Raw genomic sequence first — 25049 nt, forward strand, 5'->3', positions numbered from 1 at the left:
TTTAGGAGGTCCTGATTCTGCATAAAAAATTTCAATTCAATGTATTTAAAATGTAATTTTAAAATTTAAATGTAGTGATAACTGGATAGATATTTACAGATAATCATAACCTTCTACTTTAATTTACCAGATAGCAGACAACAATATGATAATGATAACAGATTTCTAGCATTTTTGCTTTTTTCTCAGCTGAGATGTGGAAATTAATATTGTGGATCTAAAGGTTTTCGTTTATGGGAGCTTATCCTATGTCAACCGCGACAGGGTCGGGCTCAATTCAAGATGGCTGAAAATTGAAAATTAGCTGTCGACTGCGGATGAAATGTTTTCGTTTGCACGGCTGGGTCGCAATGTCACCAACCTGAGACAAGGCTACGATAGATCAAGGCTACGATATTCTTCTCTCTCACCAGTTTTATCTATCCTATTATATTAAGCGAGCAATTTCTGTATTTATATATTTATCTGGTTATTTATGTTTAACGGATCTCGAAAACGGCTCTAACGATTTTCACGAAATTTGGAATATAGTAGGTTTTATGATCTAAAGATTCTATTGTACTAGGTTTCATCCTTGGGAAAACTCGCTGAAGGACATGAAAAGGATAGTTCATCCTTGGAAAACAGATGATAATTTTGTCGTCTCTCGATAACAGAAAATGCGTGTGCCTGTGTGGGAGAGAGACAAAATTATTTCCAGCTGTGTAATCATAATCAATCAGCGAGAAATTTTATCTAGCTAGACAATTTAATCGACTTGATCAACATAATCTGATTTGTTGACATGACATGATAATCCTCCTAAACTAGAGTATATCATAATTTTCAAAGTTGATCATTATTTGACAATTTTAAGTAATTAGTGAGTGTTATTTTGTAATTCAATTTGGTTTGTAAATAACCTAAATTAGAATTTTTTTGTTTTCAAATGTTTGAACAGAAAATTGAACCTGAATTCAAGTGTTTTGAACATAACCTACTTTCTGGACTATTTATAGTGTATAAATCAAAATTCGGGGAAGAAACAGTTTTGGGCTGTGCCTGTTAGTCCTTCCCCAATAATTTTAAATAATTGTGTTCGGTTTATCAAAAGTTGATAAATAAATAACGAGCAAAGCTCGGTGCCCCGATATTAATTATAATGGGCAAGCCAAGCATTCACTTTTGGTTTTATACAAGGTAGTTAGAAAATAATACATTCTATGTCTAATACCTTCGTTTATTGTACGGAACATTATTAAACCTTAATCTTAATATTATATTTTTTCATCTCTGGTGAGAAAGTGAAGTGAGTTACGGGAACAGGACATAATGTAATGATTTTTTTCCAAATAATTCCATTTGTAGGTCTATACTGAGTTTTGTTTGAATCGATCAAATAAATATTGATTCATTTAATTCATAAAAATTTGATTCATTTTTAATATGAAGGAAAAAAGCTCACAGAAAGCTAAGTAAAAAAGCAAATCCATGGAATCAAATAATCAACTATCAAGATGTATTTTAAATTGAAGGCATCTTACTAATTGCCACAACGTATGTATATAAGACGTTAAATCAACGTACCTTGTTCCTAGCACTTCTTCTCAGCCTATACCCCATTTTCTGAGTCTAAAACAATACCCTACTATAAAAAATTGACGATAAAATTTTGACGATAAAAACAAAATGATTTTTCTATTAAATCGACAGCTAGCGAAAAAGCTTTGTTAAAAATGAATACTTCAAATAATACTAGAAGTTGAATCAAGAACCAATTCCCGAGTAAAATGAATAATATCAAACAAGAAAAACTTCCACATACAACTTTAAACTGGACAAAACCAATCCCTTCCAAAGACAGATAAAAGCAAGATAAGGCTGGAAATTTAAAATTTATGAAAAAATAAGTTTCGACTTGAAAAAAGATTGAATTTTAATAATACTGAAGATAAAAAACCCGATCTATAAACGTTGTAAGATAGACTATATCTAAAACTGATATGATTAGATAACGTCTCAATTATAAAATAAAAACACATTTCCAGTTTTTCTAAACGCATAAATAATTAATAAAGTTCTGAAGCTTAACAATTATAAAAACAGTATTGAATGAAATGAAAAATAATTTACTTTGATGATAAAACAATTTAAAAAGCTGTCATAAAATTTATAAAGCTTTAATAAGATTTTATAATGGCAAATTTGATTTCAATTCCAATAAACTCAGCAATTTTAGTGCTGTGTTTCGTATGTGTTTTGTACAAGGAAGAATCCACTTTCAGAGATTCAACGATACTTCCAAATAACGATGAAGTTCGGAGAAGGCTTATTTACATTAGATAAATATTGTCAAGAAAACTCTGTGATTAAAAATAATGAAGTCTAAATGATCTTCTTCTTGTAATAATAATCTATCGGACAGAAAATTTTACTTAAATTTCTTATAAGAGTAATAAATACTAACCTCTTTTGGAAAATTTTACTAATAGTGAAATTTGTGAGAAGAGCAGTTTTGGACTATGTCCGTTGTTCTCCCACAGTCAAAACTATATGATTTGTGATTGTATTATTAAATTAATGAATGAATTACCTGAACTTGTTGTGGTTGAACGATGGTTGGTGTTGTCGATGCTATTGAGAATACTACATTGCGAGGAGGCGGCCGAATTCCTTCTATTACCAGTTCATTCGTCACCATTGATTGTCGAAGTAGTGGTAGACTTTTCTGTAAAACAATACAAAAACAATGAATCTTCAAAAACGTTCACATTAAAAATTAAATCAGAATTATAAAAAATGTACTAGAAAGCACTCCAGCTCAATATATAATACAAAGTGATTCTGTATTTGGAAACCTGATTTCATGAAAAATGAATGAATTTCATGTAACAAATTCATTTAATGAAGTTCATCAAATGCTCTGCTCAATTAATGCATAGTTGATTTTATTAATGCGTTGATTTTAATTATTTCAATAGGCTTATTATATTCTTATGATTGATGTAGCCCACTGCTTAGCTTAATTCAAAATGTTTTACGTTTGACTCAATTTAGTACTTCCACGATACACTATTTGAAGAAATTTTCTTGTACAAGAACGTGTGAATAGAGAATTTGTTTCTTCACATAATATTGAGAATTTGATATAATCACATAAGTTTAATGGAATTATATAGAGTGTCTGATAAGTCACTCTCTATTTTTATACTGTTATAATTTCTTTATTTATGAACCAATTTGGTTAGTTAGAACTACATTTGTTAAATAGAGCACTCCTTGAGGTTTTATTTAACACCAATTTTCATTTGTTTCAGTTTAGAAATGCCACCTCTCTTGACTGTGGAAAAACGAACCAAAATAGCAGCTCGTTATGAGGTCTGGGGATCTGTGGTGCGAGTACAAAGGTTGTGGAGGGCTGAACGAGGGATCCATGCAACACTGGATGCAAAATGAAAACTGTTAAAAATTGCCATTCCAAATTACTAACAACAGGGAGTGTCGCAGATGCAAGAGGATCAGGAAGACCATCAACGTCAAGGACAGCAGAGAATGTTGACAGAGTTCGTGAAATGTTCATGAGGGGCCCTAAGGAATCACTGCATCAAGGATCTCGTGGCTTCCATGGTTTGAAACTGATATATTTCTTAAGAATCGTAAAAGAGTGCAAAAGAGTAACGTGGAAGACCACCTTCACGAGAACTTTGATGCAGTGATTTCTTAGGGCTCCTCATGAACATTTCACGAACTCTGTCAACGAAGCGGCTGTCATCCACTTCAAGAGTCCAATTGTCGGAAGATGTCCGAAGACACCGACGGAGCTTTAAGGTTGATAAAATTCAATAGCAACTCTCTGAAAATTTTGAAATTAGCCATACACACTACACAACTTGCGGTGAATTAGCCATTTACACAACTTATGAATAAATAAACTAGCGGTGAATTTCAGTCGCACTGTGAGGAACTCACTTTGAGAAAGCCGATAAGACAAGGCTGCGGCGAGGCGTTGAGCAGCCGTTCGAGGCGATCGCAGAACTGTTCCGGTTCCACCTTGGTGTCGACGAGCTCCTGGATGAGAGTGCGCACTTTGGTCTCGACCGCCTTCGGCTCGCGACTCGACAACTCCAGCAGGTTGGCCAGGAACTTGCGGCATTTCTCCTTGGTCGTGTCGACGCCGTGTCGTTGCTGTTGGCTGGCCACGCCTCCTGTTGTCGTCTGCTGTTGTTGCTGCTGCGTCGTCTGCTGTTGCTGTGTCGTCTGCTGCTGTTGTTGTTGGGTCTGCTGCTGCTGCTGCTGTGTCTAAGCAACAAACATAAACTGTTAATAATCGTTTGACGAACTTTAATGAGTAAAAAAGTTCAAGTATTTAAGAATATTGATAAAAAATGTGAAATGCTCGATGAACTTTGATAAGTATAAAAGTTCAAGTATTTAAGAATGTTGATGAAAATAGATATTGAGTGACATGCTGGCTCAGGTCTATAGTGAGGTCCACGTTATAATGGCAGTGGAGAAAGCGTATTGGCAGTGGCAATAGTAAGAGAACAGCGTTTTCGATTCTCTGCCTTGCCACTGCCTTCTATACAAGATAGCTGATAACGGTATATCCCATGTAATATTGACTGCTCATTCTTGTTAAAAATGATGAATATATTATTATATTTCATTCGACAAAAAAAAATAATGAATTAATAAATAATTTTCATAATTGGGATTAATCATATATCTACATTGTTAGAAAACGAGCTAGCAACGTTGCGGAGCTAGAAAAGAATAGCGCTATCTGCTTTGTCGAATGATAGACAAGGATAGCAGCACCAATGTTAATCAAATAATGCCATTATAATTACTGTCACTATACTGTCAAGAGTTTTCCAGGTCGTACCTGATTAATTTCAGGACCTCTAACGTGACTTAAGTCTGCTTTTAGTCAGCGGGGAACGACATCCTAACGTGTTCATTTGAAAGATGGGATTGACCCGAGAAAAATATCTTAGAAACTAAGATTCGAACCTGGGACCTTTGTCTGAACCTGTCGACTACGGTCATTCCTTCAAAAGAATAATAGCAAGCCTTGAAGAACAAAACTGAATCTAAGCTATTGATGGGAGGTGAACATTCTTATTAAAATTATACTAAATATATGTTTTTGAATGTGAAGTTGTAAAGGTGGGTTTTCGTTTGTGCGTAAAGGCCGTCGTCGACCACGACAAAAGGAGGATCTCAGTTCTCAGATCGAAAAGATTTCAATTTGTCTAAACTTGATTGGTTATTCTATTATAAAATAACTTACAACAACGGTTGGTGTGGTAGTGGTGGTGGTTGTAGCAGCCAAAGCCGGCACCTGGGTATGAATAGTCCCTGCTGCGGCACCTCCCTGTCAACATCAAATTTATTGATATAAATTTACAAAATAAAAATATCTTTAGTGAGAACGGTTTTCATTCTTACATTATTCCATTCATTCGGATGTTTACATGCCTGAAATCACCAGAATTGCGAGTCAACGCCAGGCAAATTAGACGTCAACATTTCACATTAAACCTAATACCATGAACAAAAATCATGTTGGGTTTCGTTATTATTTTGAAGAACAGAAAATATATACTGTAATTACCAAAATTAATTTGAAAAACATTATCTCTTTGTAAACAGTTTGAGAATTCTGCAAATACGAATCATTCATAGATTTTATTATATTATTTATTCAAAATATGACCTACATCATTTTAAAACACAGAAAATATATTTAAGTGCAAACTTAATTTGAAAAACACTATCTCTTAGTAAACAGTTTGAATTACTCATAATATTAAGTACTAGCGGAAATATTAACATTCCTCCAGTTATGACTCATAGCATTGGTAAAAGAGCGCTGACTGAAATCATATGAGAACTATTATCACAAAACTATATTAATTATTCACATATTATTCACGTCTGTGTTATTCATTAGCCAGTGAATATAATATATTATATTGGTTGTACTGTAATTATATTACTAAGTACATAATGATTGCAAAATTCCAAGCTCGTTAACCGGATGTGATTAATAAAAAATCGATATGGAAAGAAACTACTAAAGAATATATTTTTTTAGGCAATCCTTACTTTAAAGGCTACTTATTTAGCTGAAATGCATGAAGATTAGGAAATCATTGTAAATAAATATTCTTAATAAAAATTAAGGGATACGACACATCTTCCAGCAGTATTCTCGTTTATAAGAAATAATTTTTAACAATACAAACTTGCCATGAATAAATGAATTATTGTTGATCGTAGATTTCAAACTGTAAATTTGGAGTACCTCTTTCTAAAAACTCGCTATATCGCTTTAAAATTTCAAAATACAGTATTATCTTTGTTTGGAAGTCTATAATATTATTAGAAACTATTATAAATCAGGTTATTGTATTAAATCAATTTAACATTGTAAAACGTTTCTAAAATGTAATTTTATGATTCTACTCAAATATATACTAATATACAAACCAAAACCGCTATGTCCGAGAATACCCTGACAGGTGTGACAGTATACTTCAAACGTCTCCCATTTCTGTGAATAATCCCCTCAACAACAAGCATTTTTCTTCCATTTCTCTTGTTGACAAATGCAATCGGCAAAGAAAAAACACCTCCAGAATGCATGGGACACTCTGATACATTCTCACTCATTTTTCAAATTAGCAGTACCGGTAACAATTTATAAGTAATACTCTTACAAAGTTTAGCCTATTTTCGAGATTGACACTGAACTTGTCTTGATAATATTCAAGTAAAACAATTGAATTTATGAGCTCATCCAAGCGACTGTCACCATAAGTTCTGATCCATTATACTTATACAGCACATTTGTAACTTCCCGCAACACACTATTCCTAAAAACTTACAAATATATACCCTGAGAAAATTACTTTTGCGTAGTATCTTTAGCCAGTCCAGATACTAACTGAGCTGACTCCGACTACCACACAAACTGTCACTCCTACCAACTTGACGGCACGAAAATTCCCGTTGTAAAATGCGCGGTAACCCTAGCTATCTTGTGCAAGAGCAGCTGTGCCGTGAATATTTTTCCCTCCGCTATAGGAGGGATTATTTTACCTTCGAAATCGACTTGAGCACGTTATATGCAGACCAAAGATGATCTGTTTCCATATAATATTGATTCATTCTCAGTAAGTTTTGTGTTCAAAACCTTGTTAATCGAATTCAAGTATCAAGTTGGTTGAATGAAGTCTCTAAAATGACCCCAGACAGCTAATTCTCAATTCCAAAGGCTACCTCCTACTTTTTAGTAGAATTGTTTTAGCATTTAGTAAATGCTTACACATATTAATATATTTTCCTTGGATATTTTTTTCCCAATAATTCTGAAAAGCATGAGAAAAATTACAAGACAAAGTTTTTGGAAACTGGGTACAATTACAGAATTTTAAATAATTAGAGACATAAGATTCTTGTTAAAAATTACAACTTATAAAATTATATATTATATTGTATATTTCAAGTGGAAATATTATTGATTTAGGATAAGAATCAGTTTATATTGTAGAACGGTTGATATGTTTTACGAATAGACTGTGACACCCTATTGGAACTTGTCATAATTCGCATGGGGTAACATAGCTGCTAGGTTCCTGTAGCCTTCAATGATAGATGGATAGGATTCACGGTCATATCATACCGGTATTATGATATATTATTTATTTATTTTCCAATCACTTGATAATGGCATCATATAGCCGAAACATGTTGTGAGTAAACAATTTTAAAAAGGGTACTTGGATGTATATTTTTAGTTATATTCAAGAGTAGCCCTAACGAGAAACAGAGAATTATACATTGATACATACAATATAATTCTCAACTATGAATGATTGGGAAAGGAACAACAGGCTTAAAGCCCACAACTGTTCCTTCCCCAAATTTAAATAGTTAATTGTGATCAATAATGCTCAATTCTATCTGAAATATGTTTTATACGTGAAAATTATTATTTTTCATTATTTAATAATAAATTCTGATGATTGAGATTAGATATTCTGGTGGCTGATTATATTTCTCAATTCTACATAACCTAAAAACGATTCGTCAACGGTGAGGAGTAGGAGAAGGAGAGAGTCATCTGCCGTATCTAATGACAGACAAGGATAGTACACCAATCTCAATCAGGTGCTGACTTTTAACGTGAATCTTACTAGAGGAGCTTCACCTCTGCCTCACCATTAACTATAATTTTATAATTTTACGCAGCATATGATTAACCTTGGTATTGGTCTCCTTGTCTATCATTTGACAAAGTGAAGAAGTACTATCCTTTTCTAGCTCCGCAACGTTGTCAGATCGTTTTTCAACAATGTAGGAATATAATTAACAGAATATTCAATCTCAATTATGAAAAATGATTATTAAATAATTGAAAATTATATTTTCTCGACGAATAAAATATAATTGACTATTTTCAACAATAATGAACCGTTAATATTACATGAGATATACCGTTATCAGCTATCATCTATAGGAGGAACAGAATCGGCAACACTGTTCTCCTTATCTCCTAATTCTCCAACACTTACCATAGAATTATCCTATCTTTCTCCACTGTCATTATAGGTAACGAGAACCTCACCATAGGATTCAAGTCATCAAGGTACATTTTATATAATATTAGATTTAATAAATTCTATAAGAAATATATTTTATTTGTCAAAAACATTACCTTTTATGATTCAATTATAAATGTTATACTCTGGTAACTTAGATATTCTGGTGGCTAATTATATATCTCACTTCACCATAACCTAAAAACGATTGGTTAACGGTGCGGAGTTGGAGAAGGAAAGAATCATCTGTCTTGTCTGATGACTGACAAGGAAAGCACACTGATGTTAATCAGAGCTGACATTATAACGTAAAACTCACTGAAGGAGCTTCACCCCTACTCCAACATAAAATGATTGACAGATTTGTTAGCAGTTAATTGTGGTACTGACCGAAAAATGAGCATCTTTGTCTAATAACAGATAAGGATAGCAAACCAAGTTTATCAGGTGTTGGCTTTATAACATGAAACTCACCAAATGAGCTTAAAATCAGCCTCACCATGACATGGTTGACAGATTTGTTAGTAATAATTATGGTACTGACCGCAACAGGGCATCTTTGTCTAATAACAGACAAAGACAGCAAAACAATGTTAATAAGGTGCTGACTTTATAACATGAAACTCACCAAATGAGCTTCATCTCAGCCTCACCAGGAAATGGTTGACTGATAAGTTAGTAATAATTGTGGTACTGACCGCAACAGGGCATCTTTGTCTAATAACAGACAAAGACAGCAAACCAAGGTTAATAAGGTGTTGACTTTATAATATGAAACTCACCAAATGAGCTTTAACTCAGCCTCACTCTGAAATGGTTGACAGATTTGTTAGTACGGTAATAATGTGGTACTGACCGCAACAGGGCAACTTTGTCTAATGACAGACAAAGACAGCAAAACAATTTAAAAAGGTGTTGACTCACCAACATGAAACATGAAACTGAGCTTCAACTCAGCCTCACTATGAAATGGTTGACAGATAGGTTAGCAGTAATAGTGGTACTGAGTACTGACCGCAGCAGGGACATGTTGCATGCGAAAGGCAGTTCCGGCGGCGTTGTTTGGCGCTATGGCGGCCGTCTGCGTCTGCGTAGTGCCGGCCACCCGTAACAGCTGATACTGGCCGTTCTCAGTCTTGACCAGCAGATGACCTTGAGTGCCCGGCTGCAGGCCTTGCAGTGCTTGCAACGTGATCTGCTGCAAAAGAAAATGCACAAATTCTTTAGACAAACGTTAAAAATAATTGTTTAGTAATGGAATGAATTTTACAGAAATGTATATGATTATAAATTATTCACACATTTAGATATGATAGTACATATCATGAAGATATAAATATGATTGGGAAATGGAAAATTCATCAGAAAAGTTTATATTGTTTGGTTTGGAATAAAATAAGTATAGATAAATAATAAGTTATTCACTTTATTATCCTGTTAACGATTCAGAATTTGACATCTTATGGGACCGGATTCCCAATATGACTATGAGTTATGCACAAATATAGGTATAAAGGAATATTTCTTGTAGGTTGTAAATATGAATAGGCTATTATAATTTGAATGGTTGTACAGAGCGGCCTAAAAGTCAATACACGTGAGGGATTTTTGCTTTGAGCTCATCTTGTTTGCATTTTAGATTTATTCAAATACCTTGTCTTTTTTGGGGTGTTGGTAAAATTAGCATAAGAGTGTGAGTGAGAAAACACTTCACAGAATTACAGAAAAGATAAGCCAAGACTAAGAGTTTATTGTTCGAAAACAATTGAAAGTAGTTGATGACAATAATGAAGAAACAATTTGATTAATCTAATAATATTCAATTCAACATTAAAACAATAGGCTACAGCCGAAAAGCTAAGTAAGAACCTTTAATAACTTAATGTAGGCATTTCAACTATGCCATAAAATGACTAAATCAATTGTTAGAGAGGAATGTTGTTCATTATAATATTGACATAGCCTAGTTATTGCAACATACAATAGTGTCAAACTAAATGTCCTAGATTGAACCTTATCTGTCAATAAGCATATAGTTTGTCATAAATCTGAAATTTAGCATTTATTATGGAATATAGTGTTATAAGTAGAATATTATTTATAGCGTTGCAAGATATTTAGTATTTTTAATTGAGAATTTATGTCCAGTGACATAAGACTATATTTGAGGTTATAATTTCTTATTACGCAACACATGGTGTTTTAAAAAGAGCTTTCCAGTTACTTGACTTCATTTAAACAAATTATGATAATGCAATGTCTAAAAATTTACGTTTAGAAGGAAGTTTGCATTCTTATGTCGAAATATTTCTTCAATTCCATATTGTCACATGTGAGATGAAAATCCACGTGTAACACATAATCAATATGTTATTGATATATCACTTTCTATAATAGAGTTTGGAAAAATTTCCCAAGTAAAATCATAAGTTATAGCTCAAATATATAAAGGAAATGTTCCAGAACACTTATGATAACATTGAGTTCAATGTTTACTTTTGGCTTACAGCTGTAGTTGCATTGACAGTGAATCCTAACCTCTAATGTAATCAGCTGTCATATAAATTTGTCAAAAAATGGAATTCAACATGTTGAGATTAAAATTATTTAGCCAGCCAAATTTTTTCTTAATAAAATTAGTAGTTTTTTTTAATACTTACTCCTGGTTGGCCAGGTCTGGCACTAACCATCTGAGGGCCTATCATAACCCTTGATGGCAATGTCTTTTGCCCCGCCTGTCCTGGGGCGGCAGCTCGAATAGCATTCACATTGAGTATTTGGACATTGGTCGGAATTAATGTAGGATTATTTCCAACGATTGTCTGCTGTGTACCTACAGACTGATTGATGGGCTTGGCTAACGTAACAACGCCAGGTACTCCAGAAGACGTGGTGGTATTTATAGCCGTATTAACGGCATGAGATCCAGTCAGAGTCATTGTAGAATTAACTGTCATCGAAACAGGAACAACGCCAGTTGTCATCTGAGCACCTTGCGTCCCATGAGAATTTCCACTAGATTTTATTACTAATGCCGTTCCAGTCGGTTTATTCTGGTCCATGCCAACTACACTTCCTACCTGTTTATTTGCATTGCTACCAGCTTGTGAATAACTCTGTGTAACAATGCTCTGTACATTAGTTGATGTAACATTCAAGCCACTATGTGTTATGCCTATACTACCATTTGGGAGGGAAGTTGTTTGATTTGCGTAAGTTACTCTATTGTTTATGTTAACACCTACACTTGTTGTCACAGCTTGACTATTTGATGGGAACACTAATTTAACATTTTCTTGTGGTTTGTTAACATTAGTTAGATTAGGCTGAACTAAGCCTATATTAGAAGTCACTTGATTGAGAAAACCACTAGACGTAACACCACCATGTAACGAAGCAACAACTGTATTCACGACACTCGTAGGTAAAGTGTTCGAACTTTGATGAGAAGCACTAGGTAAAACTTTATTCGCGTCATTGTTTAAAATAATATTCATAGAGTCTGACCCACCGTTAGATACACCATGTTTCTGAGTAGTTACTGTGCCCCCATTTGAAATAGAGCTGGTCATATGATTTTGATTCACTGTAACAGAAGTTGCTTGTGGATTAGAAGCATTAGGAGCTGTTGTAACCAACTGATCTTCAAGAGAACCAACTAAAGCGTTCACTGCCGACTCATCCACGTCTGTGCTGAGAGCTTCCTCCAAGAACTTCGCTGACGCCATTTTCTGCCAAAATCCAACTGTAAACTGATGTGCGCATGCGCCATACACAAATCGTACCCACAGTGCATTGCCCTTGAGACGGAGTAAAAACGTAAAGTAGTCTTCTACTTTACATACAATAGAAACTGTTTTATTTTTAAATATTGAATGAAATTCATCAATTTGGAAAGATATTTCATTATTTGGATAGAAACATTTGTAATTTAGGCATAATATATTGTTTAAAACATCTTTCATAATCAATTATAGATATTGAGAAACACTACACAATATTGCTGTGCAATATAGCCATTACCAACATTCCAACAGTAATTTATTGTAGGTTAAATATTATCAGAATTCACTGTTCATTTATAAAAATGAATAATCATGTAGTATATTATTGATGAAAAAGTTTAATTTTGAAATTAATTGAGCTATCGTGTAATAGAGTCGGGTATTGGATGTGTATTCTTCAATAGTACCAAACTGAATAATATTCGGACATTGTTGATAATAGTTGAAAAATAATTTGGACATTTTTTTTGAATCAAGAATATATTTTTAATTTTTGAATAAATATTAAAAGAATGCACAAAAAGAATCATTCAGTACCAACATTACAAAAAAAAATAGAGCATCGATAATCGATGGCTCAATACACTTCGATTTTTATGTAGACTTTCGATATATCTAATTGACCAAGTAGAAGTATCGATATCTTCTTATCGACTATTGCCATAATAATAATAATTTGTAATGATAAGCATAACCTAACTAACCTAGATCTAAAAATTTATAACAAAAATAACGTAAGTTAATACTGTAGTAATAGAAAAAGTCATTCTATTGCATTTTCATTGACTTGATTATGGAAACACACAGTAATTGGGATCATTGTAGTGAATCTGAAGTTCTGCATACTCCAGAAATGTTGGTGAGCCCATCCTCTTCGAACTCTGGAGATGAAGTTATGGAAAGATTTTCAGACCCACCTCCTAGAACACTGGTGAACGAGAAGAACTACATTACACTTACAGAAGTAAGTAATAATTTGTGTATGTGTCATGCTATAAAACTGAATTCTTTCTATTAAGATTTCATGTTTTCTTAAACCTGTGACAAATCATCACTTTAATTGTCAAAACATGACGGTTTATCCAAAACCCCTATTTAGAAGGGTGAGTCTTTGAAAAATTATTGTTGATTATTAATTATTATTGAATTGATATTGTTGTTTAATTTTGTGCAGGGTTGTCCTTCAAGCCTGACCGTAGACGAGCTGTCAGCTGTGGTGGACCAATGCAAGGAGCTGGTGATGAAAACGAGCGAGTGCTCTGAAGAGCGACGCTGGCTGGTGCGGCGGCTCATAGAGCTGCGTTATCAGCTGGAGGAGACACGTGACAACCAGGCAAAGGTGGGGGAGGAGGTGTCATCAGACACCAGGGTGACGCTGGGACACCACTTCAGCATGCAGTCACAGATGCTCACCGCCAACCGCGTCGTATGTGACCAGTGCTGTGCGCTCATCATGACCGTTGTGCAGTCTTGGTATCAGTGTGTAGGTGAGTTGAATAAAACTTTGTTTATACGGTAGTTAACTCTTAAAGATTGATTGATTTAAGATATATCAGCTGGTATCATGTGATGTGGGCCTAAAATATTCATCAGTAAACAGGAAAGTATTCAATTAACATACAGTCGATATATTAGTCTGTTTATATATTAGTATGTATGATCAATGAGAATATTGGTAAAATTGGACAAAGTAGAACTCTCACGCAAGTATTTCATGATCATCAACTGGTTATTACAAAAGCCTGTTGAATTTGAATCATGATTAACTTAAATGTCATAATAACCAATAGTCTAAGAGAAGGAATTTTAGATTGATTCTCGTCAAATTCCATCACTTTTTAAATTTTACATTTAGCTTTTTAGTATCATTATATTATTGAGCTGCTTGAAGGCTTCTCCCCATGTCTTAATACCTTAATACCTTAATACCTTCAGCTTCATCCATTACCCACAATTGTGGGATCGATGGCGTCAAAAAATCAAAACACGTACAAACACAAGAAAAAAAACTGTAACAGTTCAGATGGCAGTGATCCAGTGCTCATGCTCTCAATAAAAATTCAAATTATCACTCATAAATTCGTTCACACTGTAGTATGCCTTTGCACACAGTAGCTTCCGGACGGTTCTCCTGAAGGCGGCCTCATCCAATTGCTTCACACTATTAGGCAGCTTGTTGTAGAATTTCAGGGCTGAAATCCTGTAACTGGCCTGTGATCGGTGGAGGCGTCTCCTGGGGATATCCAACAGCTCACTGCGCCTGGTGTTGTGGCGGTGGATGTCACTACGGGCAGCTAGAGTATGCTGTATCTTCTTGACATACACCAAGCACAGGAGGATGTAATGGCTGAAGACAGTCAGTACACCAAGGCGAGCAAAGATGGGCTTGCAGTGGGCAAGATGATCGCTGCCTGTTATAATTCTTATAGCCCTCTTTTGCAGTCTCAGCACATCAGCAGCCCCCGCTGAATGACCCCACAGAAGCAAGCCATAGGTAATGTGGCAATGGAAGAGCGCATGATACATCATTATCAGGTACTTCTCAGTCACCAGGCCCCTCATCTTGAGCAGCAGAAAGCAAATGCGGGAGAGTCGACTGGTTACTTGCTGTATATGACTGTTCCAGCTGAGTTTGCTGTCCAAGACAAAACCCAGCAGCTTCACTGGATTCTGAGGGTCACGCGGCTCACGTGACAAGCTGCAGATGATCCTTTGGGTCTTGTCCTCATTCAGCTGGAATCGATTAGCCAGGAACCTTGAAGTGGCAGACTGAAGATGCTCCGCAGATGCCTCCAAAACCCGCTCAAGCTCAGCACCCGATGACAGTAGAGATGCATCATCCGCGAACATCAGAGAGGAACCGTGGTCGTCGAGGTCATTTATCATGACAAGAAACAGTGTAGGCCCCAGCACCGATCCCTGAGGAACACCAAAAGTTACCGGAAGTGTCCGGGAGTCAGCACCACTGAGGGAGACAAGCTGAGTCCTTCCAGAAAGGTAAGAGCCCAAGATGGAAAGGGCAGAGTCTCTAAGACCATAAAAGCTCAGCTTTCTAAGAAGAATGCCATGGTCCACGCAGTCAAAGGCTCGGCTCAGATCACAAAGAGCAAGAGCAAGAGACTCACCATCCTCGAAGGCAGCATCAATCCGCTCAGCCACTGATGCCGAGTCTGCACCTCAGCCCGACTGAAGGACTAAATCATGAGTACAATACAGAAATAACCTAGGTCAAAAAGAAATTATATATTTTTGGCTTTGAGACTGTTAATGACATTGCCATTTAGTCTTTACTGCATCCGTTATTTAGTTTCATATGACAAACAAGTAAAGTATAGTAGTCTGGCTAACGGTTGCCAGCAAAGGCCATTTAGTCGAACTGCTTGGTACTGGTATAAGTTAAGTAGTGATTTGGGTGGATTGCATATCGGTAATCACTTGAAAATTAATTTATTACTATTAGATTTTATAAAACTTTAAATTGAAAAAGCACTCACAAGGGGTTTGGCTTGAAAATGTGCGATACCAGCACGAAACGGTCGTCGCCACTTCAAAGAATGTGAGTGCTTTTTCACTTTAAAGTTTTATAAAATCTAATAGTAATAATAATAGTGGAAACAAGATGGATAACCAACAACGAAAATTAATTGTTACTTATGATTTTTAATCATTTATTCATACAACTATAGTGAGGTCCACGTTATAATGACAGTGGATGAAGATAGAAAAATAGCGATGCCGATTCTCTGAATTAATTAATTATATTTCTACACTGTCGAAAACATAATTGGCATCGTTTTGGACCTAGAAATGGATAGTACCACCGGATTTGTAGAATGATAGACAAGTATAGCAAAACCAAAGTTGATCAAATACTGTCATTATAACGTGGACCTCACTATATGATATTAATTAAATTATGATGGGGAGAACAAACAGGCTTAACCCAAAACCGGTCTTCTCTAAATATTTGAAGTAATGTGTTCGAAGAATAGATATCTTGTTCATCTCCACTTCCACAGTTTAAATCCAATTGCCACCTTTTTAAATTAGTAGAGCCAAAATTTAAAGAAAATAATGATATTGCACTCAATAATCACTGTATGTTATGAATTACTTAACAAATATTTTTAAAGTTACCTTGAAAATATTGAACAATGACTTGGTGATTAAGAACATCAAAATACTGATTGACTGCTTGGTATCTGTTTAATTGGTGGGTGATTTGGAAAAAAACTTCCTATATATTGATCAGTGCTTGTTCAGTGATCATTCAATGGAATTGGCTGTTTATTGGATATTTTTTTGATCGTCGATTTTACATTAAACACTCATCATTATAATTAAGAAAAATGATTATGGATTACAGAAAAATAATAGTGTAAAGTAATTCTTGTTTGTTTCGGCTTGAAGAACACCATAGTATTGTTTGTATTTTTTCTGTACACTCTGTATTATAAAAATCACTGTGCAATACACCAATGAATGTCGTTCAGGCGAATGGCCCTCAGTTATCACCAGTAAATGCTTGACATCATTAGCATCATTAGAATAGGCTGTTATTTTTCTTTCAGAGATAACAGATAACACGCTCCTCCATACTTTTCAATAAATTGTACCCTTGCTGTGTCTCATTCATTCAGATGAAAAACGCTCTACACTAGCCTACACCTGTGTTGACTGTTACATACTACAATTGAACCACTCATTTCCAGAGACAAACAATGGAGGAAAGCAATACAACTCACGGTATTTTAAAGAATATTTCCTTTTCTTACATCAGCCTACAACGATGAATCCACTTAGTGTCCACATTTTATTTTCGAGATGAATGTTATATTTATTGAAATTACTTATTTATTGTTCTCAAATACGTATTATAAAATTGTGTCAGGCTTGAAATATATTTCATATTATGACAAATATAATATGGATACCACATTCCAATAAAATAGTATTCACTCACTATTAATATTTTATTTATAATGTTTTATTAATATAACTTATTTGAAATTCTTGTTGCTTTTTGTGTTGCAGATTGCCAATACAAGTGTCACATCAAATGTTTGGCTTCTTGTTGCCGAGTCTGCGCTCACCTGCAAGCTTCTGAGATTTCACAATTCGAGACGAAAATTTGTCCTGAAATTGGATTGAAAGCTCAGGGCTACACGTGTGCTGAGTGCAAATCACATTTGATATACAGTGAGTACGATATCAGTTTGGGATATTTTATACATTCGATCAAGAATAACATCTATAATAGTAACTATTAATGAATGTTGTAAATAAGATGCTAATCCAAATAATTGTAGGAAAAACTGTAAACCGTTGTGAAATACCCGATGATAATACCTTACGGTACCTTAATAATGTATTAAAACCAACTTTAAATCCCACATCCTCTTTTATTACCTTCTCAGCAATAACACACCCAATAGACACCAATAACAGCCCACTAAAAATTGCCGTTCTATCCTTTTACTTGTCTATGAGTACAAACAGTAAGACGGTAACCCTGCTGGAAGATCCCGTTGTCACAGTGAGTGAATAAATTCATTTATTATAAAAATTTGACTGCTAGTCGCTCTTTTTGATAGCAAAAAAGTGATTTAATATTGTATTGTTTTTTCTTTGCAGGCCTTAAAAAAGATACGTCCATAGTTCAACAGTTATCAGGTATGATATCTCTAGTATGGTTTTAATTGTATTGTCCGATTATATATGAGTTGAACTTGAAGTAACTTTGAATTTCATACGTTATGCTTGACTTTAACGTTTAGCATTCTTCGAACAGGATTGTTTTAGTAGTATATTCAACATCTATAAACTTGAGGTATCAAAATGAAATTGTCAATCGTCATGCTCAACATATGGGAATCCTCCTATAGGGACTACAGTATGTGAATCCTTTATGTAAAGTAGAGTTCTTTTCTGTAGTTTTCTGCTCGTAAGCAGGTCCTTCTATATGGCAGCAGCCCTCCACTCTCTTCTATTCTCTGCCAGTCGCTTCGTTGTATAGTAGCTCATCCCCTCCTTGATGTCGTCTAACATTTGTATCTTCTTCTCCCTCTTCCTCTTCTTCCCTGAATGGTCCCCTCCATGGCATCCACCAACAAGCATTGCCGTCTCATCCAATGTCCCAGCCATCTCCTCTTTCTTCCCTTTATCACATCCAGCAGACTCCTTCTTTCCCCAACCCTCCTCAACACCTCCTCGTTTGTAACTTTATCCCTCCAACTGATCCCCTCCATCCTTCTCCATATCCACATTTCCAATGCCTCAAGCCTCCTCTTATTCTCCTTTCTCAGCGTCCAAGTTTCTGCACCATACAGTGAATTAGAGTAATCACCTGATTTCCAAGTATACTGAACAAGCATTTTATCCTCCCAGTCCACGTTTAATGGAATAATATCGGGGAACCAAGCTTCGCTCGTTATTTTTATTTATTGATAAACAGAACACAATTCTCTAAAATTATCTTGTTTATATTTCACAGCTACGTCATCTTATGAATTTCGAGGATGCGATGTTTTGATTTTTCACATACTCACTCGCTCACTCACGGTTTTACTATCCACAGACGACAAAAGTCTCAGCTGTTTCAGCCAAGGATGAATTATCCTTTTAATGTCGTTCAGCGAGTTTTCTCAAGGATGAGACCTAGTGCAATCAAATTTTTATATCATAAACCTACTATGTTCCAAATTTCGTGAAAATCGTTAGAGCCGTTTTCGAGATCCGTCGAACATAAATAACCAGATATAGAAATTGCTCGCTTAATATAATAGGGATTCACGCTATGTTAAGCTGGATTCCCGCACAACAGTGACAGTGAACAGTGATAATATAATTCCCATAACTTCTAATGGGATAATTCATACTCACTCGGCCGGGCTGAATGGGAAAAGTCCAATTAGAACCTGTGGGAATTATATTTTCACTGTTGTATGAAAATCCAGCTTTAGTGCATGAAATAATTACAATTCATAATGTCAAAGGTATGAGGTGTAACAAGCTTCAGGTTATTACAATTTAAAATATTTACCTTTCACAATTATGCTACATAGTTGACTTGGTTGACATAGTTTCATAGTATTGTTCAACTTATGGTGGTGAAATAATAAAATATTCACCCCTCTCATTGCAGTGCTAAAAGAATGCGTCATCCAGGTAAGCTCAATGAAATACTAATGGTCTCAACGCACTCAACTACGTTTAGCTATAGTGAGGTCCACGTTATAATGGCAGTGTTTGATTTGATTGCTATCCTTGTCTATCATTCAACAAAGCGGATGGCGCTATCTCTTTCTCGCTTTGCTCTGTTGCCAGATTGTCTTTTAACAATGTAGAATTAATAATTAATTAACGAAATATTTCGTCCTAATTATGTCATCATGATATTATTGAAAAATATAATTTCTTGTTTAATAAAATATAATTGATTATTTTAAACGAGAATAGACAGTTAATATTACATCAATAAACCTGTATCAGTTACCGTCTATAGGAGGCATGACAAGACTGAGGATCGGCAACGTTGTTCTCCTATCTTTCTCCACTGACATTATAACGTGGACCTCACTATAGAAATACGTCTTCGGAAGACTTAGCCGCCCTATCTCCCATTATTGAGAGCTATGCTGATAATTCAATGAGGTACCTGCTTGAGATTGTTTTGACTAGCTAGGCTATTAGGAATTTGAGATCTTTATTTCTTTTGTATAATTCTGGACTTTTGTATAACTGACTTTCTTTTAACTCATATGACGTTTGTTTTTAACATTATTGTAATGTTTTGCAACAATAAAGAATGATTTGATTCGATTTGATTTGATGTGAACTGGACAGATTCGTAGCTTGGATTCAACTTTGGGAGATAGGACGTAGAAGCTACGCTGTTGTGAACGGGATAGATTCGTAGCTTGGATTTAACATTAAGAGATAGGACGGCTACGTCTTCCGAATACGTAGATAAATTAAATAAATAAATATGATTTTATTGCCGTTAAATTCTTAGAACAATAGGCAAAGTCAAATATTGAATACAGTACGACAAAAAATAAAATTAAGTTTCACAGCAACTGTACACACAAAATCACATTACTGAGTCTTAAAAATAATACAGTATTTTTAGCTAAACGTAGCTGGGTGTGTAATGGCATTAAAACGATTATTTTTCATATGATTGCAGTGCTAAAAGAATGCATGCTGCCAGTGAGTTCACCGAACCGACCAATGAGAAGCCGGGAGCCACGCCGCTGTGACTACACGGGGCTCTACTTCTGCCAGTTCTGCCACTGGAACCAGACAGCTGTGATTCCGGCGCGCGTCCTGCTCAACTGGGACTTCACGCCGCGGCCCGTGTCACAGGCGGCCCATCGCCTCTTGCAGCTCACGCAGACCAGGCCCATTCTCACCATTGATCCGCGCTTCGAGGGATTTGTCAACGAAATCTGTGAGGTCAAGGTGGGCTCTTTATCCTGTCCATAATTTTTAAACATTCGAAATTGAAAGTCGAGGGATTCATCGACGAAATCTGTGAGGTCAAGGTGGGCACTTTATCCTGTACATCATTTTTACACACTTGAATATTTAAACAGTCGAAATTGGAAGTCGAGGGATTCGTCAACGAAATCTGTCAATGTGGGCTCTTCCAATACTTCCTTCATTCTAGAAGATTTAAATATTCAATAGTCTGTTTGAATATTTGGATTATAAAGTTCAATCTGAAAACTTATAACATCGAAATCTTGAACAATAACATCGCATATTTAAAAGTGTATTTGAAGATTTGGATTATAAAGATTCATGCTTGCTTTGATTTTAATTAGGTTGATTGGGCTCACTGAAATTGGAAAAAGCGTAAAAATGCTCGAGAAAATGCACTAAGCATCAAGAGAACAAAGCATTAGGACTCCATTTCGAGTGAACAAGACACAAGAAGGTCTAAAAAAATAAACCCGGAAACTGAGTGTGACGTCATAACATCCACGTTGTCAAACAGCTCTTAGAGAAACCATACAGAAATTATGGCTTTATTTATTTATTAATAATCATTACATTACATCAATGTTTTGGCAATAATCCCATTTGACAGGTAACTTGTCAGTACTAATACTAAAATTCATACAATCAAAAAAAATAAAATATTTATTGCATTATTGCCTTTTGTTAGCAAAAACCGAGTAAAGCAGAATTTCAAAATATCAGTGACAGTGAAAGTGATCAGAACAGAGAGAATATTATTTCCATAGGTTACAATGGCGCTATTGATACTCGCTTGGCCGTGCTGAGTGAGAATAGTCCCATTAGAACTCATGGAAATCATATTTTTACTATGCCGGTCACTGATATGTATTAATCCAGCTTAACGTTACGTAATTCCTACTTGGTGGAAGACTCAATTGTGGCGGCCAAGGTACTACAGCTCAATAACAATTGACAATTTGACTGTGCCAATTTCAGATTGTTTGGTCGGGGAGACACATCTGTGAATATCTCCCAACTAAAGCTTGTCTTATTTTAGCAATATAATTATGTGATTGGAGATTGAAATAAATACCCTCGTAGACGATCTTAATGGTTGCACTCTGATTCTATTTTTGACAATTTTACTCAAACCATCTAACAAGAAACATTTTTCTATACTTGCAGAAACTGAGAGGTGAACTGATAATGATGAAACAGTACCTGATTAGATGTAGAAACGCCAAAAAAGAACAGCTGCCTTGGAGTTTGCTGAAAAATCGACGGTATTTCCTGCAAGATTGTGAATTCTACAGTATGCGCGACTTGATTGAATTGCACTGCGGGGAGCTGGTGACCAAATTGGAAGATATCCGAAAGGAGTTTTTGAAGCACATCAAGGATGAGTGTAAGGTGAGTGACTATTATATTTGATTTTTACGAATTGGGGGTGATACCTATCAATTTTAAACTACAGTGAGATTCACTTTGATCTGTCAGCATTATTTGACTGGGAATCATTGTTGTTATTTATACGGGATATACTGACAGTGAGTCTCAATATTGCAATGAACGTTTTTATTGTGGAAGAAAAGTTTGATTCTCGAAATTATTTTTTAGACATTCTCAACATTACTTGGAGCAAAAACTTTGATCACTATAGTGAGGTCCACGTTATAATGGCAGTGGATAAAGATAGAAGAATAGCGATGCCGATTCTCTACATTAATTAATTATACTTCTACACTGTCAAAAACATAATTGGCATGGTTGTGGACCTAGAAAAGGATAGTACCACCGGCTTTGTCGAATGATACACAAGGATGGCAAAACCAAAGTTGATCAAAAACTGTCATTATAACGTGGAGCTCAATATAGAATAAGATCTCTTGCAAAATTTGAAGGAAAATCAATTTCGAAAATCACCCTCGAGTCCATGTGGTAAAACATAAGTAGCCTACTATTTCAGCTTGTATTTGAATTGAATAAAATGTGATGTTTTCGAATCCATCCATATGGTGGTTCACCTGTCAGTAGTGTTCATTCAATTCAATTTATTTTTTCCTTCTGAATACAATTCAAAGCAGTTACATAGAATCTTAAGCAATAAAGTATATACAATTCAAGTATCAATAACAAATAGTGAGTAGGTTTTTGATTTTGTATTAAAATTTTTCAAATAAGTGCAATATTTCTAAAGTTTTTAATTTATTGTGATACATTCTGTGATTCATTTAGAGTTTAAAATCAACCTTCAAAATTCAAAATTTTAAATCATCATTCCTGGACCAAAAATCAAGTGACGAAGCAGTGTGTGATTACATAACCTTAACTTTTGGACAATATTAACATTTTATCAAAATTTTTGGAGAAATAGTACAGGTTCAGCCTAGTTTTTCCTCCAATGTCATAATTGTATGATGATTATAGTATTTTATACAATAAATAAATAAAAATAAATAAAAAAAAATATACTTACTAAAATCAAATTAACTATACTAAACAATAAAACTCTTGAGCTATCACAATTTTATTCTTGCAATCAGATAGGAAAGAGCTTACATAGGCAACAAAGGCCTGTGGGTAAGCTCGAGTTATCATAACAATATGCGTTATATCTAAACAATTATAAAGAGAGATAACTCAATTTTCATTAGATCTAAACTACATTATTACACGAGGATATTTTTTAAAATTCCAGATTTAAAAGATTCTTCAAATGAAATCATAGACAATAAAATCATTTTCCATCTTTTTATTAGAAACTTCTTTTATGCTTAATTTTTAAAATGCTCTCTAGTAATTGTTAAGACATTAGAAGGATTGATGGTTCGTTATTCCAATTTCCAATATTGTTAAGGCTCTGGTTTGATTGAACAATGTAAACGACCTCCATAGCTACAGACCCAGATTCTAGGACACTTATTAAATGTAATGGACCATTAAAATTATAGATTTGATAGTTCATTAGATTTGACAAGTGCCCTAGAAACTGGACCATAGGTTTTCTTGCTACTGTTCATCAAAGCTTCATTGATTCATACTAATTCAATAAATAATAACAAAAAATCATACATTCAATAAATAAAAATATAAATCTGAGTACTTTTTTAAATTATTTTGTCACATGTTTCAGCTACTAATGACAAAACATGTCATGACAAAATAATTTAAAAAGGTACTCAGATTTATGTTTATTTTAAAATCAGCCCTAAAGAAAAAAGACAATTGACATTCATAACTAAAATTTGTTTTGCATTGCAGATTTGCTGTGGACAAGGTTATATCTGCGAAATCTGCGCGGATGACAAGAACATAGTGTTTCCTTTCGATGCGAGCGCCTATACTTGTTCAAAATGTAATTGGGTCTACCATAAAACGTGTTTCCAATCGATTCTGACGTGTTCTCGTTGCGTTCGTCTTGAGAAACGCAAATCGAAGGATGCTGAAGAAAGTGATGAAACGCTTTGTGAAGAAGCTGTTGAAATTGATGAAGATTTTACAAGGAAATGATTGAAAATCTTACACTGATAACTGATTTATCTCAATACATAAAAACAGGCTTGGCGACTTAAGACAATGACTTTATGTGTAAGACATCGTATGTAACAGTGATGCTCAGATAATTGTGGTGTAAGGTCCAATTCAATTTGTGTTGTGCAAAGAACTATACTTTTTTATTTATTTCCTTTGACATGACAAAACTAATTTATTTTTAACCCAGAGTTATTTTATAATACAACTCAGACTCGGAGTGGTGTGTGACCTGCTTGATTATTGTGTATTCTAAAAAAATGTTGATAATCAACAAACCTGCATTTTATGAAGGGATTAATGATGATTTTTACATTATCAGTGAATGTACCTGTGATAAAATTTGTTTTCCCAATAACAAATCGGGAGTAATTACAACTGGAGCTGTGATGTTATATTTCAAAGAAATATATGTTTTAATACTTTTTGAATGTTGTTTTAATTACGTGAAACACTCATAATCCACCTTTATTTCACGATATTGTATGTAGGCTACTGAAGGCTGCATTTCGCTCTCATCAAGCCTCAAGAAACCTCTTCCTATTTATTTTTGAACCCTGTTTTCCGATAAATGTCTGAACTGCTGAGCAGAAACAGAATACCATTGGTTCTCGATTGAGTAATTACACTTTCATCCTGCTGATATGTGAAAACTCCCACAAGAACCAATGGCGTTTAT

The 25049-nt window shown here is 34.8% G+C and overlaps 2 protein-coding genes across 10 annotated transcripts in view; one reads left to right on the plus strand and one right to left on the minus strand.

Annotated features, from left to right (window-relative positions):
• The window catches only part of LOC111052778 (transcription initiation factor TFIID subunit 4), a 42735-nt gene extending 30127 nt beyond the window's left edge, over positions 1-12608 (minus strand). For 3 of the 9 annotated variants that reach the window (XR_005571545.1, XR_005571544.1, XM_039430195.1), the window contains exons 1-5: positions 11249-12594; positions 9604-9786; positions 5273-5356; positions 3949-4278; positions 2573-2707 (exon numbers count right to left, since the gene is read on the minus strand). Coding sequence is in view for 6 of the 9 variants with exons in the window: in XM_039430195.1 (XP_039286129.1) it covers positions 2573-2707; positions 3949-4278; positions 5273-5356; positions 9604-9786; positions 11249-12553 (2037 nt within the window). In the remaining 3 variants the exon portion in view is untranslated. Of the gene's footprint in view, positions 1-2572; positions 2708-3948; positions 4279-5272; positions 5357-9603; positions 9787-11248 lie in introns of all 9 variants that reach the window. The other 6 variants (XR_005571543.1, XM_039430193.1, XM_039430194.1 and 3 more) reach the window with 4 other exon arrangements.
• Positions 12609-13038: 430 nt separating this feature from the next.
• On the plus strand, positions 13039-24801 carry LOC111052664 (differentially expressed in FDCP 8 homolog). The gene is made up of 7 exons (XM_022339410.2): positions 13039-13337; positions 13548-13860; positions 17408-17572; positions 18008-18046; positions 20562-20836; positions 22025-22249; positions 24101-24801. Exons 1-7 carry the CDS (start codon positions 13167-13169, stop codon positions 24347-24349), a joined length of 1437 nt encoding a protein of 478 aa, XP_022195102.2. The 5' UTR covers positions 13039-13166; the 3' UTR covers positions 24350-24801.
• Positions 24802-25049: the final 248 nt, after the last annotated feature.

The sequence above is a fragment of the Nilaparvata lugens genome, chromosome 6 (assembly GCF_014356525.2).
Source record: "Nilaparvata lugens isolate BPH chromosome 6, ASM1435652v1, whole genome shotgun sequence".
Taxonomy (NCBI): Eukaryota; Metazoa; Arthropoda; class Insecta; order Hemiptera; family Delphacidae; genus Nilaparvata; species Nilaparvata lugens.